This window comes from Anomaloglossus baeobatrachus, chromosome 1 (assembly GCF_048569485.1).
Source record: "Anomaloglossus baeobatrachus isolate aAnoBae1 chromosome 1, aAnoBae1.hap1, whole genome shotgun sequence".
In the NCBI taxonomy this organism is placed as follows: domain Eukaryota; kingdom Metazoa; phylum Chordata; class Amphibia; order Anura; family Aromobatidae; genus Anomaloglossus; species Anomaloglossus baeobatrachus.
Window position 1 is genome coordinate 957915487 of NC_134353.1, and position 19010 is coordinate 957934496.

Genomic DNA, 19010 nt, shown 5'->3' on the forward strand with positions numbered 1-19010 from the left:
GCGACAATGGTAAGCTACTACGGTGGAGCTTGGCACTACAGCAGTATGATTTTACCATTCAACAGAGGAAGGGTGTTGAGCATGGCAACGCTGACGGGCTGTCCCGCCAGGGGGGATGCCAGCAAGGTAGGCTTAGGAGACGATCGGCAAATCAATCTCTCATGCTACCTCAAAAGGGGGAGTTGTCATGTTAAACTGTTGAAGGGTCTCCACCCCCCTCCTTTCTGCCATCAGCCACAGATCGTCATGACGATTATCTGATCGGCCTGAAAGCTTAGGTATTTATGACTATGGGTGATGGTAGAACTACAGAAAAAAAAAATGCAGAAAAAGACAATCCTTTGTGCTGTTGGAGGGAAAAACTTCCAATGCAGTTTTTAAGCGCTACGTTAATGCTAGAAAAATGAAAAACATACTGCCAGAATCCCTGCAGCGTGCTGAACCCAGCGCACAGTTTCGCTTGACTGGGAGATCACCGGTATTACGACAAATTAGTATTGGCTAGAAGAATCGTACTAGATGCGTTGTGCTTGGTATCTATGTAATGTAAAATCGAGATATAAAATATGACGCTAATATCTTTCACCTGTGTGGCCCAGGGGCAAAGATATGAAAAAAAACAAGAACTAAGGAACTGTGTGACCATCTCAGCACAGCCCACAAGAGACTGTAAAATGATGTCGCAGAGAAGGGGGGTTACCTAAGGCATAAGAGAGACTACCTCCTTTCTGGGGGGCATCATTAAGGGTGATGCTGGCAGAGTATAACATCTTCTTCTCTTGAAGTCCCTCCACTCCCTAAGTTTGGACGTCACTTCTATGGCACGAGCTTAGCAAGTTTCACGTTTATACCTTTTATTTTTAATGTAACGGTCTATACTGTAATTGTATTGTTCCCTTTTGCAAATTCTTGTATATTTTTTTAAACACTGCCTATTTTCGGATTAAATATATAAAGCATGAGGAAAGAAACTATTAAATTTTATATATGAATCCAAAACCCCGAAGGGCCTTATGCTATCGGAAACGGGTCCCCAGCTATCCCGAAAAGCTGGGTGGTGGCAGTGTAATTGTTATTGCATAGAATTATTGGAGTGCTATCATTAAGGGTACCGAGGTATATATATTCCATTAGTGGGAATCGGTGATATATACATTTACCCTTGCTGTGAGACCTCCAATATTTGGCATTATTAGCTCAGCAGCCTAATTTTATGCATTGTCCTGCAGTACCAAAAGTTGTCCTGCAGACAAGAGGAGCGCTAGAGACTAGTAGTGTTTGACAAATCAGCGAACAGCTGCGGGATTTCTAGCGACTCCCCCGGCTCTTCATGACATCTTGTCATAAGGAAATGTGACTGGTGGTGATGGGCAAAGTCAAAATTCCCCCTGTACATGTGCTTCCAGCTACAAAAATTGTAGCTATGAAACAATATTGAATACCAGGAGGTCACAGAGAGATAGGAGAAACCATTAAAGAATTGGCAAAAACTGGGGTAATGCGACCTACTACTACCGCATGGAATAATCCTGTCTGGCCAGTTAAAAAGAGTAATGGCTCCTGGCGCATGATAGTTAATTATAGGGAGTTAAACAAGAATACTCCTCCTTTGACAGCTGCAGTTTCAGATACAATAATGATTGTGGAAAATATTCAGACTCACTCCGGAACTTGGTATGCAGTAATGCAGTAATTGATTTGGGAAATTGCTTTCTTTACTATACCTATAGAAGAGAAGGCTCAAGATCAATTTGCATTCACTTGGTTAGGGAGACTATATACCTTTACCAGGTTACCCCAAGGATGGCTACATAGCCCCACAATCTGTCACCGGACGGTGAAAGAGCATTTGGATGGATTCAATCTACCATCAGAAATGCAGATCTCACCTTATCTCGATGATATAATGATACAAGGACAAGATGAGCAAAGTGTGAAAGATCAATTGACAAAACTGGTTGCTCATATGAGGAGTAAGGGATGGGAAATCAATTATGCCAAGGTTCAAGGACCGTCTCAGGTGGTAAAATTTCTAGGGATTCAGTGGAACAAGGGGCACAGAGAGATCTTGCCCAATGCCAGACAGAAAATTATTAATTTTCCGGTCCCTAAATCCAAACAGGAGACTCAGTCTTATATTGGATTGTTTGGTTTTTGGAGACAACATATCCCTCATTTGGGGCAAATGTTGGCTCCTTTGTACAAAGTAACGAGGAAAAAATATGAGTTCCACTGGGGAGAGGAACAGCAAAATGCGTTTGAGATGGTCAAGGAAGTGTGGCAAGACATTGAATAATCTCTTCAATGTAGCAAGACCACTGTATTTCATGTCGATGCTCATGTCCCTACTGACTCACTTGAACGTTTGTTTAATTCAGAGGCAGATAAAGTAGCAGCCATCAGACAAGTCAGTCCAACAGTTGACAAGGAAAAAAAAAAGAGGCATGGTTGCAAGGTACAGCTGTTTGGGCACACCAGAAAGCGACACCTTATTCAGCAAGTTTAGACCTCAGTACATTGAAAACTGTCGTGGTACCCCCAGATGGTGTTGTAAGTAAGCAGAATCCATGGTATCGGGTACTGGGAAGAGCTCGATAGTGATGAGATGGGAGAAATTCCTGTGTTTGATGTTTGCCTCTTTGGTCGTTGGATGGACAAGTCTACATCAGGCGGAACCTATGGCGAATACATTTCTGATGCACCATCACATTTTACAGTGCTGGCCAAAAGTATTGGCACCCCTGCAATTCTGTCAGATAATACTTAGTTTCTTCTTGAAAATGATTGCAATCACAAATTCTTTGGTATTATTATCTTCATTTATTTTGCTTGCAATGAAAAAACACAAAAGAGAATGATACAAAAATCAAATCATTGATCATTTCACACAAAACTCCAAATATGGGCCAGACAAAAGTATTGGCACCCTTAGCCTAATACTTGGTTGCACAACCTTTAGCCAAAATAACTGAACCGCTTCCAGTAACCATCAATGAGTTTCTTACAATGCTCTGCAGGAATTTTAGACCATTCTTCTTTGGCAAACTGCTCCAGGTCCCTGAGAATTGAAGGGGGCCTTCTCCAAACTGCCATTTTGAGATCTCTCCACATGTGTTCTATGGGATTCAGGTCTGGACTCATTGCTGGCCACTTTAGTAGTCTCCAGTGCTTTCTATCAAACCATTTTCTAGTGCTTTTTGAAGTGTGTTTTGGGTCATTGTCCTGCTGGAAGACCCATGACCTCTGAGGGAGACCCAGCTTTCTCACACTGGGCCCTACATTATGCTGCAAAATGTGTTGGTAGTCTTCAGACTTCATAATGCCATGCACACGGTCAAGCAGCCCAGTACCAGAGGCAGCAAAGCAACCCCAAAACATCAGGGAACCTCCGCCATGTTTGACTGTAGGGACCGTGTTCTTTTCTTTGAATGCCTTTTTTTTTCCTGTAAACTCTATGTTGATGGCTTTTCCCAAAAAGCTCTACTTTTGTCTCATCTGACAAGAGAACATTCTTCCAAAACGTTTTAGGCTTTCTCCGGTACGTTTTGGCAAACTCTAGCCTGGCTTTTTTATGTCTCGGGGTAAGAAGTGGGGTCTTCCTGGGTATCCTACCATACAGTCCCTTTTCATTCAGACGCCGACGGATAGTACGGATTGACACTGTTGTACGCTCGGACTGCAGGGCAGCTTGAACTTGTTTGGATGTTAGTCGAGGTTCTTTATCCACCATCCGTATAATCTTGCGTTGAAATCTCTCGTCAATTTTTCTTTTCCTACCACATCTAGGGAGATTAGCCACAGTGCCATGGGCTTTAAACTTCCTGTGTCTACGGTGCCCAGTGTTATCAAGAACTTTCAGGTCTTTGGCGATGGACCTGTAGCCTTGAGATTGCTCATGCTTCCTCACAATTTGGATTCTAAAGTCCTCAGACAGTTCTTTGGTCTTCTTTCTTTGCTCCATGCTCAATGTGGTACACACAAGGACACAGGACAGAGGTTGAGTCAACTTTAATCAATGTCAACTGGCTGCAAGTGTGATTTAGTTATTGCCAACACCTGTTAGGTGCCACAGGTAAGTTATAGGTGCTGTTAATTACACAAATTAGAGAAGCACCACATGATTTTTCCAACAGTGCCAATACTTTTGTCCAGGGCTGTGGAGTCGGTAAGCCAAACCTTCGACTCCGACTCCTCAATTTCTCTTGCATCGACTCAGACTTCGACTCCTACATATATTGTTTATAGTTAGGTGAAAAATATATTGTAGTACATGAACATGTGTATGTGAACATCGGACATTTAATAATTTTTATGATACAATAATCAAGATATTTGGATAGAACATAAAATATATTTATTGGAATACAACTTTAGAACACAAAAAACTGTAATAAATTGTAAATATGTAATACACTATGTAATATACAGTAGATATATACACACACAAGATATATATGTAATCTACTGCATATTACATAGTGTATTACATATTTACAATTTATTACAGTTTGTGTTCTAAAGTTGTATTACAATAAATATATTTTATGTTCTATCTAAATATCTTGATTATTGTATCATAAAAATTATTAAATGTCTGATGTTCACATTGTACTACAATACATTTTTCACTTAAATATAAGCATTATACTAAATGTTATTATTTAGTAAAATAATGCACATTCTGCATTGCACTACTGTCCCCAATTTATTATATATTTTAGGAGTCGGAGTCGGTGCATTTTATACCGACTCCACAGCCCTGCTTTTGTCCACCCCCTTTTTTATGTTTGGTGTGGAATTATATCCAATTTGGCTTCATGACAATTGTTTTTTTTTTCTTTGAAGACAAATTAAATGAACATAATAATACCAAAGAATTTGTGATTGCAATCATTTTCAAGAAGAAACTGAGTATTATCTGAGAGAATTGCAGGGGTGCCAATACTTTTGGCCAGCACTGTAACTGGTGCGCTGAACAGTAGTAAACACACAGATTGTTGGATCTGTACACATTCTCCCGTTACAGCCACCAGTATCCCTTATCTGGCTATCCCGGTATCAATGAAAGAAATCTTAAAGTGGAAAAGTTGTTCTGATCATCTTGCTGACAAAGACACTCGAAATGTTCGTCTATGGAATACTACAGTACCCATTCCCGTAGTGGGATGGATCAATCTTCCATGGTGGCAAGGCAATTTGAGTGGAACAATCACCAATTTACAATATCTGGCTTTTAAGGGAGTTATTTGGGTACCAAGAAATAAGACTGAACTGACTAACCTGGGATTCATCCCTATAGAGAATATAAAAATAAGTTTTGGGACAGCTATAAATACTGTAGATACTTTTAAACCCAGCTTAGTGGAAAGGAAAATTCATGATATGTTATGGCCTTATGCCAGTATGTTCATAAATGGGACTAGTGAAACTTGTAGTAAAATATCGGGAAATTTATTGTGCAATGATTCCTCTGAATATCGAGCAAATGCCAAAATACATGATATTCAAGGGAGCTTTTCAGATAATGTTGCTTTTGGTTTTAATATACATAGTAGTGAAAGTGATTATATTTGTGATTCAACATTTATCCAAACAAACCAAAAAATCAAAATTTGTGGCAAATGATGCCTCTTTGTCATGGTATGGTGTATTCCGAGTGATCTTCCTCTAGTGAAACACTGATGATTGAAAATAATCCCTGGGATCAAGGACCAATTTTGATACCAATGTGATATGACTGAAAGAATGAGTGTGATTAGACAGGAATCCTAATCAAAAGGTAGTGATCACAGGCATTATTTAATCTATCCAAAACTCAGTATCAAAGAGGTGTCCTCTGGTTGAACCTATTTCACCATGATGAAGAATATACGTGTTAGTAGATCTTGAACAAACCACTTATGAGGAAGGAACGTTTACAGGTCAACTTACAGGAAACTCGTGGTTAGCTAAAAACATGTGTAAGGAAACTGGCATGTAAAATTCATGGCTCATTGCAATATCTCCAGGAAACTGTGGTCGACCAGTGGTCAACTAACAAAATGTGCAGGAAGCTACTGGTGCCCATAGCCGCGTGTGGTCAGGTTACATGACCATGACTCAGCAATCACATGCTGGTCACAATCACAATACTGCATTTGCACGCGAAGTACAAATTTTGTCTAAAATACAGGGCTCGCTTAGTGAGATTAGGGACATTTCCAGGACGCTGAAGTGGACGCACTTCTCCTGTGATGCAAAGGCCAAGTTGTTTTCCTTCTCACTAATCGAGTCCTTCCGATGAGAAAGGATTGCTACAACATACGGTAATGTTGATGCATATTTCTGTTATTGTATAAGATTCTATGACTATAAAGTCGTTCTAATGCCTATGTACCATTGATTATTTATGTGGTATTAAAATAAATAATATCTTGCTATAAAGAATCTTAGTATTCGTGCCTGAGTATGATATCAGTGAGCTCTTCGTAAGTACGGGCTTTCAGCCCCTTTTTTTTTAGGAGAATTTAGCAAGACACAGCTCCTGGAACGAGAGCGAATCGAGCGCCTACTCCACCCAGAAAGTATGTCATCGTGCTAGCATTGGCTAGCGTGAGGACGTAAGCCTCACAGGATCTAAAGGGACAGCAGCAAGACGCAGCTGCAACCAGAGTACTGGGGTTTCTGGAATCTGCCTGTGGGCCGCAGAAAAGGTCGAAGGCTCCCCACCTCTGGTCTAAAAGATGAAAAAATAATGACATGGCCCCCTTATTCACCTGATCTGAACCCCATAGAAAACCCGTGGTCCCTCAAAATGTAAGGGGTACTTTGTACGCTGCGACATCGCTACTGCGATATCGTCGGGGTCAAATCGAAAGTGACGCACATCCGGCGCCGGTAACGACGTCGCAACGTGTAAAGCCTAGATGCGCCGATAAACGATCGCAAAAGCGTCGTAAATTGGTGATCTGTGTAGCGTCGGTCATTTTCATAATGTCGCACCAATAGGAGATACAATGTTGTTCCTCATTCCTGCGGCAGCACACATCGCTGTGTATCAAGTCGCAGGAGCAAGGAACATCTCCTTACCAGCCTCCACCGGCAATGCGGAAGGAAGGAGGTGGGCGGGATGTTTACGTCCCGCTCATCTCCGCCCCTCCGCTTCTTTTGGCCGCCTGCCGTGTGACGTCGCTGTGACGCCGCATGACCCGCCCCCTTAGGAAGGAGGTGGGTCCCCGGCCAGAGCGACGTCGCAGGACAGGTAAGTACGTGTGAAGCTGCCGTAGCGATAATGTTCGCTACGGCAGCTATCACAAGATATCGCATGTGCGATGGGAGCGGAGACTATCGCGCTCGGCATCCCTAGCATCGGCTAGCGATGTCGCAGCATGCAAAGTACCCCTAAGATCGACAGGGAGGGAAAATAGTACACCTCTTGGAACGGTGTCTGGGAGGCTATGGTGGCTGCTGCACGCAATGTTGATCGTAAACAGATCAAGCAACTGACAATCTATGGATGGTCGGCTGTTGAGTGTCATCATAAAGAAAGGGGGCGATATTGGTCACTCATTTTTTGAGGTTTTGTTTTTGCATGTCAGAAAAGTTTATTTCAAAATTTTGTGCAGTTATATTGGTTTACCTGGTGAAAATAAACAAGTGAGTTTATGTCTCCATGTTCTGTATCTGTCACACACTGACATGAGTGTAATAGGAGATAATGGATTCTTAGTCCCTAAACTGGAGAAACCCCTCATCAGCCCTGACAGCGGATAATAGGAGAGAGCTGGAGCTCGTCCTCGCTCACATCGGCAGAATTCATGTCCAGCTGTATTTCTCCTCTATAACATAACTGCACATCCCGTGTTATCACCTGCACCGAGATCACAGATTCATTCACATTTCATGTGTATTGTACATGAAGAGTTAATATATCGCTGGAGAAACTGACACAGCAAAGAGCGGAAATATAGGAATGTGTGACTTGTGTGCGTTATTGGGTGGTCTGTACTCACCGGGGCGGTGATCTGTAGGAATCCCCTCGTTACTCCGCTGACCGTTCCTCACATTTCTCTCTGGAGAATTAATATTGTTCAGATCTTTATCCAGATCCAAAAGCTGCAAAACAAAATATTGTAAAAGTCCCCGGGAATAATGGAGATAAGATCCGGACATGTGAGGTCTGTGGTCAGCTGTGATCCTGCCGTCTCCACCGCTCTCATTACACAAGTATAAAACATCTAATACTGGAGGAGAAAACAAGACTGAACACAAGGAGGTCACAGCCGTCTACACCTCATAGGGGAGATCTCCATCTACCTGAGGATCCTGTGGAGGAGGAGGAGGAGCGGGACATCTCTCTGGGGTCGTCCTCGTACTGGAGAGACCTGCAGGAGACACAGACAGGACGGACTTCATTATTACATACAGATAATTATAGGCCGGGTGTATTCAGTCCTGTCTATTACCTGGTGATGTGCGGGGCTGGTGCTCCTCCATCACCTCCTTGTACCACTCCTTGTGTCCTTCTAGATACTCCCACTCCTCTATGGAGAAATAGACGGTGACGTCCTGACACCTTATAGGAACCTGACAACACAATAATACCGTCAACACCCAGAATCCTCCAGTGGCGTCCTGTATAATGTCCCAGCATTCCCAGCAGTGTCACCTCTCCAGTCAGCAGCTCAAGCATCTTGTTGGTGAGTTCTAGGATCTTCTGGTCATTGATGTCCTCATGTATCCGGGGGTGAGGTGGAGGCCCCGGTATTGGGCTCAGGGATCCTCCCCGTCCTTCAGACACAGGGGCCTGACAGCGATCACTAGAGGTCTTCACTACTGTGTAATCCTGAGTGTGGAGACATTAATAATATCACTATGGGGGGGACGTGGCCTGGACCTCATGTAGGGAGGAAGCAGCACGGGAGAGCTCCTGCCTGGATCCGATCAAAAATGCTGATTACCGGCCCTATTAACGGCCATAACTGACCTGGACACCTGCAATATCCCCCTGGGCATCTGGGAAGCGGAGGATCCTCGTACCATGCCGATTCATGTCGGCAAGAAAGATAAGGAAGCGTTGGAGCATGTCCCTGCAGCAGCCAGGATGGCGCCGGCCAAAACCACGTTGTCCTGTAGTGGAGCAGTGAGCAGGCTGGAACGTTATGCTAGGGTGCCTCCTGCTAATGATCTGTCCTCCGGTGCAAAGTCTGAGGGAAGCGCTGATCACACCTTGGAGCTGGATGATTGTGCACCCAGGGAGGGGGGCCGTGAGTAACTTGAACTCTGTGTGCTTAGCAGCCCAGCAAATGCAGACGCTGGGGCCTGTGATAGAGGGTGGGGGAGGGGGAGATGTGAAGCAACCAGAGACTGTTCCTGCTGAACCCATACTAAGAGAAATCCTGGCAGTAGTTAACACTTGCAATACCACACTGGCCACTCTAAGTAATCAAATGGGAACTGTCACTCGGGATATAGCGTGTATCAAACATGAGCTGCAGGGGGTGACTGCCAGAGTGGGAGAGCTGGAGGAACGTGTGAGTGCAGCAGAGGATAAATTGCCACCAATGACACGGGAGCTGGGAAAAGCCACGCAAAATATCACAACACTGCTGAACAAGGTGGACTATTTGGAGAACCGCTCCCGTAGAAGTAATCTGTGCCTGGTCGGGGTCCCGGAGAGGGCAGAAGGGAATGACTCCCTGGGCTTTTTTAAAAAATGGCTAATGGACACCTTTGGCAAAGATGTTTTATCCCCATTCTTTACTATTGAGAGAGCGCACAGGGTCCCTACACGTGCCCCCCTGCCAGGAGCACCCTCACGTCCTATCTTGCTCAAACTTCTGCATTTTAAAGACAGGGATGCCATTCAGCGCAGATCCAGAGATATTAAGGAACTTGCTATTAATGGGAGGAAGATCTCTATTTTCCCTGATTTTTCCATGGCGGTACAACGTAAAAGGGCGCAATTTATTGAGATTAAACAACGCCTGCGGGGATTACAAGTGCCATACTCCATGATGTATCCTGCTAGACTGCGAATTGCAGTGAATGGAGAAACTCACTTTTTTTGATACGGCGGGAGCGGCGCTGTCTTGGCTGGATATTAATGAGAGGTCCATGAGGAAGAAGAATACTTGAAGATCACCCTTTCTACCGCCAGGTGCTGCTATTTCCTTTTGTCTGAGACGCTATGCTGGTATAATTACTACTGATCATTTCATTTTGGATCCAGGGCGGGAGATGACCGGTTGACTGTGGACACTCATTACGGGAACAAGCTGTGGACCCTTCTCCCTGCATGGACTCTGGGCGAGTTTTTTTAGCCCTGATTCTCTCTGAGAGAAATGTGCAAGTTACACTTGTTTTTGAGGGCGGGGGCGCTGTACCCTGGTGTGCAGGGTTCCATTTCCTTCCTTGTTTTTTCGTTTATTGTTGTATTTTGCAACTAATATGTGGGGTGGGGTGTACCTCAGTCGTGCCGCTCAACCTAATGCTAACAGGAATTGGTGGAGATTGCCTTTCTCCCCCAGGAATGGAGTATGCTCCGGTTTATTATTTTTTAACCTGCTCTTATGGCAACATCACTTAATATTGTAGCGTGGAATGTTAGAGGGCTTGGGGATGTGAATAAGAGGTGTGCTATGTTTACTCATTTGCAAAAGTTTCTCCCGGCTATTCCATGTTTATCTGAGACCCACATGGTAACAGATAATGTTCATTGGCTGAGGAAGGGATGGATCACACATGAATATCATTCCACATACTCGACCCATGCACGGGGTGTCTTTGTGTTGGTGCACAAATCCATGCCGTTCTCATGTACAAAATCAGAGGTTGACCCTGGGGGCAGATTTGTTTACTTTGCACGCTGTATGGTATACAATTTATTCTGGTTGCGGTATACATCCCTCCACCATACTCAGTCGAACCAGTAAAAAGAATCTTGTCTGTTTTAGACTCCTTCCCCCTGCGCCGACTCTTCTGATAAGGATGTAAATATTTGTTAAAATCCCCTATCTAGATAAGCTACATTCGGGGAACATATCAGAGGACGCTGCCCCAACTTCATTTGCTAGAATGCTGACAGAGCTGGGTTTGGTAGACCTTTGGCGTGCCCAACACCCCACAACCAAACAATTCTCTTGCTACTCTAGCTCCCACCACACCTATGTCACGGATAGACTTGGCTATTGGGAACACACTTATGACCTCATATATACAAAAGGTGGCCTATCTACCTAGAAGCGTATCTGATCACTCACCACTACACGTTTCGCTTTCATGGGGAAATCCCCTCGCCCTCTCCAGACCTATCTGGAAACTTAACCCCTTCTGGATCCAGCTCATAGGGGGATCTTTACATGATAATATTTTAGAATACTTTCAACTTAATGAGTGCTCCACACCATCACACATAGTCTGGGACTCTATGAAAGCCGTAGGGAGGGGCATCTATATTAGAGAAATATGCATACGTAAAAACCAAAACAGACGCTACACCCAAAGTCTGATTCAGGAAGTATCTGTTGCGGAGGCTGCGGTGGTGCTCAACACGACAGAAGAAACTAAAAACACTCTAGAGAAGGCACAAATGTCACTCAAAGAAAATCTCATGTCGGCGGCAGCAAATAAACAATACTTCCTCAAACAAATACTTCATAGAGGGGGAAGGAGTAGGGCACCTACTAGCCACAGTCATTAGGGCACAGGAAGGATCTTCATATATAAATAGGCTGAAGACTGAGTCGGGTGACCTGGTAACGGAAAGTGAGGATATAGTGAGGGAGATAAAGACGTATTATATGCGGCTATACACATCAGACTGTGACCTTACAGAGACTGCGGTGGAACAGTACTTGGATGATCTCTCTCTCCCCACACTGACTGACGAGGATAGAGATTTGTTGGATCGGGACATCCTATTGGAAGAATTAGAGGAAGCACTTGGCCAGGCACAAAATGAAAAAGCTCCGGAAACGGATGGCCTGCCTGGTAAGTTTTATAAAACGTATGCACCCTTGCTGCTACCTAAACTGCTTAACGTATTTGAAGAATCTGAAAGGCAGGGGGTCCTCCCGCCCTCTATGAGGGAAGCTTTAATAGTCTTCATATTAAAACCCGGAAAAGATCCAGAAATACCGGACTCGTACCGCCCAATCTCTCTCCTACAAACAGATGTTAAATTACTGGCCAAGGTGCTCGCCAATAGGATGTCCCGAGTTATCTCATCTATTGTACAGAATGATCAAACAGGATTTATTCCATGTAGAGCCACATCTATGAACCTCAGAAAATTATATTTGGGAATTCAACATAGTTCTGAGAAGCCAGGGGGGAGGGCAATTTTGTCCTTAGACGCCGCGAAGGCATTCGATAACCTAGAATGGGGGAATTTGTGGGCTGTACTTCGGAAAATTGGTTTTGGACATAGATTTATAACTTGGGTGAAGCTGCTATACGACTCACCGGTGGCGAAGGTTAGGGTTAATGGCAGGGTCTCCGAGTCTTTTCCTCTTGGAAGAGGTACTAGACAGGGGTGCCCGCTCTCGCCCTTGCTATTTGCTACTGCAGTGGAGCCGTTGGCAGTGGCAATAAGGAAGTCCAGGGAGATTACCGGATTTAGGTGTGGAGCCGTGGAGCAGAAGATATCATTATATGCAGATGACCTACTCTTATACCTAGACAGGGTATATTCCTCGATTTTGCCGACAATGGATATCATTCAAGAATTTTGGCGGAGGTCTGGCCTTCGAATTAACTGGTCTAAGTCGACTTTAATGCCGTTAGACCCCCTCCCAATAGATTTCGCGGACTTGCAGATCCCAGTTCCTGTGGTCCGAGAATTCAAATATCTGGGAGTAACTGTTAGACCAATTCCGAAGGACTTCCGGTCTCTAAATCTGGAACCTCTGTTGCAGCGGTTCAGAGCAAAAGGTACACACCTGGAGCCGCTTGCCACTACCAAATATTGGTAGATCTAACTTAATTAAAATGGTAATGATGCCACAACTATTATATCTCATACATAACTCTCCAGTGTGGATTTGTAGGGAGTTTTTTTTTGCAAAAATTAATACACTATTCCGGGAACTTATCTGGAAGAAAAAAACAGGCTAGGATTCGATTGTAAGTGCTACAGCGGGGAAAGGAGGAGGGAGAATTGGCGGTACCAAACCCAAATATATATTATATAGCTTCCCAGATGCAACATCTTAGGGGTTGGGGCAAAGAAGGAGCGTATGATACCAGTGGTGATATAGTAAAAGAGGGATCGGTATGGAAATATCCAGGCTGCCGGTTGGATATGGGACAAAGACAGATAAATGGGGCACGATATCCCACGTTGGCTATGATTTTTAGGGTATGGGACAGGGATAAGTCTCTTTTTCAGATAAATGGGCCTACAGAGTTCTGGCCACTGTGGCAGAATCCGGACTTGCCAGAAATTAAAAAATTAGTGGGGTTCAAACATTACATATGCTACTTACATCTGAGTCCTCTAAAGGTCTTATTTCGGAATTATACAAAAGATTATTACCTGCCCATCTGGAAGCGCACCCATTGATTGTTAAAAGCAAATGGGAACTGGACGTTGGCCCCTTGATGGAAGACCAGTGGTCCGACATTGTAGAACAGGTCCCTAAGCTGGCGGTCTCTGAGTGCCAAAGGCTGTCTCAAATATATCTAATCCATAGGGTGTATAAAACTCCCAGTCTACTATTTAGGATGGGACTTAGACCAAATGCACAATGTGTTAGGTGTGGACAGGATGATGCCCATTTGATACATGTTATGTGGGAATGTGGACATATTAGTGATTTCTGGAAACAAACCCTGGGACTCATAGACCAAATATATCATATCACAATACAACCGTCGCCTCGCCTATGTTTGTTGAGTCTATGGGAGGGAGGAGTAGACCCGGCCTCTCCAACAGCCCTGGGAATAGCACGTATCCTGCACCAAGCAAGAAAGCTACTGGCATATCACTGGTTAGATCCTCTACCACCAACATTACTGGAGCTTAAAAACAAATTAAATAACGTCATAAGATTGGAAAGGGGAGGTTATTTAAAAAGAAACACATTGAGAAAGTTTTACAAAATTTGGCAGCCATGGATGTAGTCGCCGGGTCTCCCCTCCAGTGCACTGGTTCAGGATGCAATGCTGGACCAGTTAGGCTATGTGCCCACGCTACAGGATTTACCGCGGATTTTGCTGCGGATTTACCGCGGATTTGCCGAAAATCTGCAGCAGCAGCACTTCCAAGCCATTTCAATGGCATTTTGGAAATGCTGTGCCCATGCTGCGGATTTTTCCGCGGCGGATTTGCCGCGGATTTTGATGCGGAAAAATCTGCAGCATGTCAATTGTTTGGTGCAGATTTGGTGCGGATTTTTGGCTTTGAATGGGGAAAAAAAAAAAAAAAAATCCGCATCAAAATCCGCGGCAAATCCGCGGTAAATCCGCGGGTGCGGATTTGCCGCGAAAGTCGCGGATTTTCAGGCAAAAAAATCCGCAGGGACATTCTAGCGTGGACACATAGCCTTACTGTTGTGCTTGCAGTGATGGAATGGGTGGAGAGTAACCCTAAAACTAGTTTTTCTAAGAAACGTTGTGGGAGGGGGCCGGAAGAGTTTGATTGATGACTGTATGGAGAGAGAGAGGCAAGCGGGTATGGAAATAGGATGCGGAGCGACACGGCTGATGGAGGAAGCTTTTCCGTCAGACTGAGGCATTATTGCATAATTTAATTTTTGTTTACTTGCGGAGCCACACGGTTTGTAGGCTCATTTTCTACAATATAACTGTGATTTGAAAACCTTATTACTGTTTCTATGTATATACAGAGGAAGAACCTGATTTATATACAACATATACTTATTTGATGTATCCCGTTATTAGCCATATGAGAAGTGATATATTCTCTCTGTACTGATTCTTAATTAATAAAAAAGATCTGATTTTAAAAACAAAAATAATATCACTACAGACATTTCCAGAGTCCATCACCTCCCCGGTCATATCCTCTGTTATCCCCATAGATAATGATGTAATGTGATGACATCAGAGCCTCTCACTTCCCCGGTCATATCCTCTGTTATCCCCATAGATAATGATGTAATGTGATGACATCAGAGCCTCTCACCTCCCCGGTCATATCCTCTGTTATTCCCATAGATAATGATGTAATGTGATGATATCAGAGCCTCTCACCTCCCCGGTCATATCCTCTGTTATTCCCATAGATAATGATGTAATGTGATGACGTCACAGCCTCTCACCTCCCCGGTCATATCCTCTGTTATCCCCATAGATAATGATGTAATGTGGTGACATCAGACCCTCTCACCTCCCCGGTCATATCCTCTGTTATCCCCATAGATAATGATGTAATGTGATGACATCAGAGCCTCTCACTTCCCCGGTCATATCCTCTGTTATCCCCATAGATAATGATGTAATGTGATGACATCAGAACCTCTCATCTCCCCGGTCATATCCTCTGTTGTTCCCATAGATAATGATGTAATGTGATGACATCAGATCCTCTCACCTCCCCGGTCATATCCTCTGTTATCGCATAGATAATGATGTAATGTGATGACATCAGAACCTCTCACCTCCCCGGTCATATCCTCTGTTATCCCCATAGATAATGATGTAATGTGATGACATCAGAACCCCTCACCTCCCCGGTCATATCCTCTGTTATCCCCATAGATAATGATGTAATGTGATGACATCAGAGCCTCTCACCTCCCTGGTCATATCCTCTGTTATTCCTATAGATAATGATGTAATGTGATGACATCAGAACCTCTCACCTCCCCGGTCATATCCTCTGTTATTCCCATAGATAATGATGTAATGTGATGACATCAGAGCCTCTCACCTCCCCGGTCATATCCTCTGTTATTCCCATAGATAATGATGTAATGTGATGACATCAGAACCCCTCACCTCCCCGGTCATATCCTCTGTTATTCCCATAGATAATGATGTAATGTGATGACATCAGAGCCTCTCACCTCCCTGGTCATATCCTCTGTTATTCCTATAGATAATGATGTAATGTGATGACATCAGAGCCTCTCACCTCCCCGGTCATATCCTCTGTTATCCCCATAGATAATGATGTAATGTGATGACATCAGAGCCTCTCACCTCCCCGGTCATATCCTCTGTTATTCCCATAGATAATGATGTAATGTGATGACATCAGAGCCTCTCACCTCCCCGGTCATATCCTCAGTTATCCCCATAGATAATGATGTAATGTGATGACATCAGAGCCTCTCACCTCCCCGGTCATATCCTCTGTTATTCCCATAGATAATGATGTAATGTGATGACATCAGAACCTCTCACCTCCCCGGTCATATCCTCTGTTATCCCCATAGATAATGATGTAATGTGGTGACATCAGAGCCTCTCACCTCCCCGGTCATATCCTCTGTTATTCCCATAGATAATGATGTAATGTGATGACATCAGAACCTCTCACCTCCCCGGTCATATCCTCTGTTATTCCCATAGATAATGATGTAATGTGATGACATCAGAACCTCTCACCTCCCCGGTCATATCCTCTGTTATCCCCATAGATAATGATGTAATGTGGTGACATCAGAGCCTCTCACCTCCCCGGTCATATCCTCTGTTATTCCCATAGATAATGATGTAATGTGATGACATCAGAACCTCTCACCTCTCCAGTAAGATGGAAGATTATATCCAGACTCAGGTGTAATATCTTCTCCATAATGTTATATTTGTCCTTAATCATCTTTTTTGGGTCAATCAGGAAAAATGAAAAGAAAACAACAGAAAATTGAGCCTTTATTATATAGAAGATGAGATGATAAGGAAATAAAACTAAAAGGAAAAAAAATACAAAAAACAACTGAAGAGAATAAAGGGAAGTACAGTGGGGGAAATAAGTATTTGACCCCTTGCTGATTGTGTAAGTTTGTTCACTGACAAAGACATGAACAGTCTATAATTTTAAGGGTAGGTTAATTTTACCATTGAGAGATAGAATATCCAAAATAAAATCCAGAAAAATCACATTGTATAAATTATATAAAATTATTTGCATTTTGCAGAGAGAAATAAGGCTGTGTGCGCACATTGCATTTTTTCCTGCATTTTGGCTGCATTTAAAACTGCAGCGTGTCATTGTGAAAATGCATGCGTTGTGCTTCCCCAGCAAAGTCTATGAGAAGTCAGCAAATTCCATGCGCACGTTGCTTTTTTAGGCCAGAATCACACTTGCTAGTGCCTCGCGTGTAACTCGCGCGAGTCTCTCATGGTAGAACCCGGCCTGGCCACACACTCTCCTGACAGGAGCGGGTCGGTTGCATGTATCTCTATGCAGCTCAGACGCTCCTGTATGCATAGTGTGCGGCCATGCCGGGTTCTACCATGAGAGACTCACGCGAGTTACACGCGATGCACTAGCAAGTGTGATTCTGGCCTTAGGCAGCGTTTTGGATGCCAAATATTTCACAAAAATCGATGCATTAAAAAAAGCAGCATGACCCTTCTTTTGTGCGTTTTGGTTGCATTTTCCACCCATTGAAATCAATGAGGTGTGTGAAAACACAACCAAACTGCGCTTGCACTGTATTTTTGCTGCGCTCTGCATGCTTTTTTGACAAACAGAATGCAGGTCTTTCGGTCTCTGTCGGTCCCTCCCTCTCCCCCTCTCTCATACTCACCGATTATCGGCGCGGCGCTGCACGGCTGTCACACTGCTTTGGAGTCTTCTCCTGCTTTTGAAAATGCCGGCCGCTCATTATTCCATCTCGTATTCATCACTGCTTCTCCCGCCCACCAGCACCTATGATTGGTTGCATTCAGACGAGCCCCCACGCTGAGTGACAGCTTTCTCACTGAAACCAATCACAGCCACCGGTGGGCGGGTCTAGGTAGTGCACTAAAATAAATAATTAAAACAAAAAAGGTGTGCGGTACCCCCATTTTTGATACCAGCCAAGATAAAACCACACAGCTGAAGGCTGGTATTCTCAGGATGGGGAGCTCCACGTTATGGGGAGCCCCCCAGCATAAAAATATCAGCCAGTAGTCGCCAGAAATCGCCGCATCCATTAGATGCGACAGACCCAGGACTCTACCTGGCTCATTCCAAATTGCCCTGGTGCGGTGGCAAATGGGGTAATAAGTAGCTAATGGAAGCCCAGAGCTGCTAATAAGTCCTATATTAATCATGGCAGGCGTCTATGAGACACCCCCAATGATTAATCTGTACGTTAAAGAAAATAAACACAAACACCGAAAATGCCTTTATTTGGAATAACAGGAAAAAAACAAACAAAAAAACACCCTATTTAACCACATTACCCACCAAACACCCAACCAGATCCGACGTAATCCACACGAGGTACGACGACGCTTTCAGCTCTGGTACATCGGAAGCTGACAGCGAGCAGCCACAGACCACGACCGCTCTCTGTCAGCTCCATGGAGCAACTGAAGTGAGTCGCGCTATCAGCGATGACGTCACTTAGGTTACCCCCGTGCGGGCACAGCTGAAGTCCTCCAACTGTGACAGCAAGTCGCCCGAGTGACTGAAGTGAGCCTCGCGATCAGCGGTGCCCTCACTCAGGTGATTTGCGGTCTTGGGTGGAGGACTCCAGCTGACCTGGGTAACCTGAGTGACGGCACCGCTAATCCCACGGCTCACTTTAGTCACTCAGGGGATTGCGGTCACCAGTGAGTCCTTAACCAGTGACCGCAAATCAGGCCGCAGCACACAGACAGAGCTGCACAATGACAATGAAGTCGGGTGAAGTTCATCCGAGTTCATTCTGATCGCGCAGCCAGTCATGCTCTATGGGCATGTAGCAAAGTCGAGTGGGAACGCACTGTCAAAAATGCATCCAAAATGTATTCAAAATGTATCCAAAATACATGCGTTTTGGATGCATTTTTTTGTCAAACGCAGTGTTTATAGTTATCCAGTCTGCCAGAGGGTGCATTTATTTCTGCACTTGACAGAACGCAGC

General features: G+C 44.2%; 1 protein-coding gene across 2 annotated transcripts in view; it reads right to left on the bottom strand.

Annotated features, from left to right (window-relative positions):
* The window catches only part of LOC142257597 (uncharacterized), a 1260196-nt gene that overhangs the window by 74959 nt on the left and 1166227 nt on the right, over window positions 1-19010 (bottom strand). For both annotated transcript variants that reach the window (XM_075329744.1, XM_075329737.1), the window contains exons 13-17: window positions 16691-16768; window positions 8648-8824; window positions 8445-8565; window positions 8296-8363; window positions 7992-8094 (exon numbers count right to left, since the gene is read on the bottom strand). In XM_075329744.1, the coding sequence (XP_075185859.1) occupies window positions 7992-8094; window positions 8296-8363; window positions 8445-8565; window positions 8648-8824; window positions 16691-16768 (547 nt within the window). The remainder of the gene's footprint in view (window positions 1-7991; window positions 8095-8295; window positions 8364-8444; window positions 8566-8647; window positions 8825-16690; window positions 16769-19010) is intronic.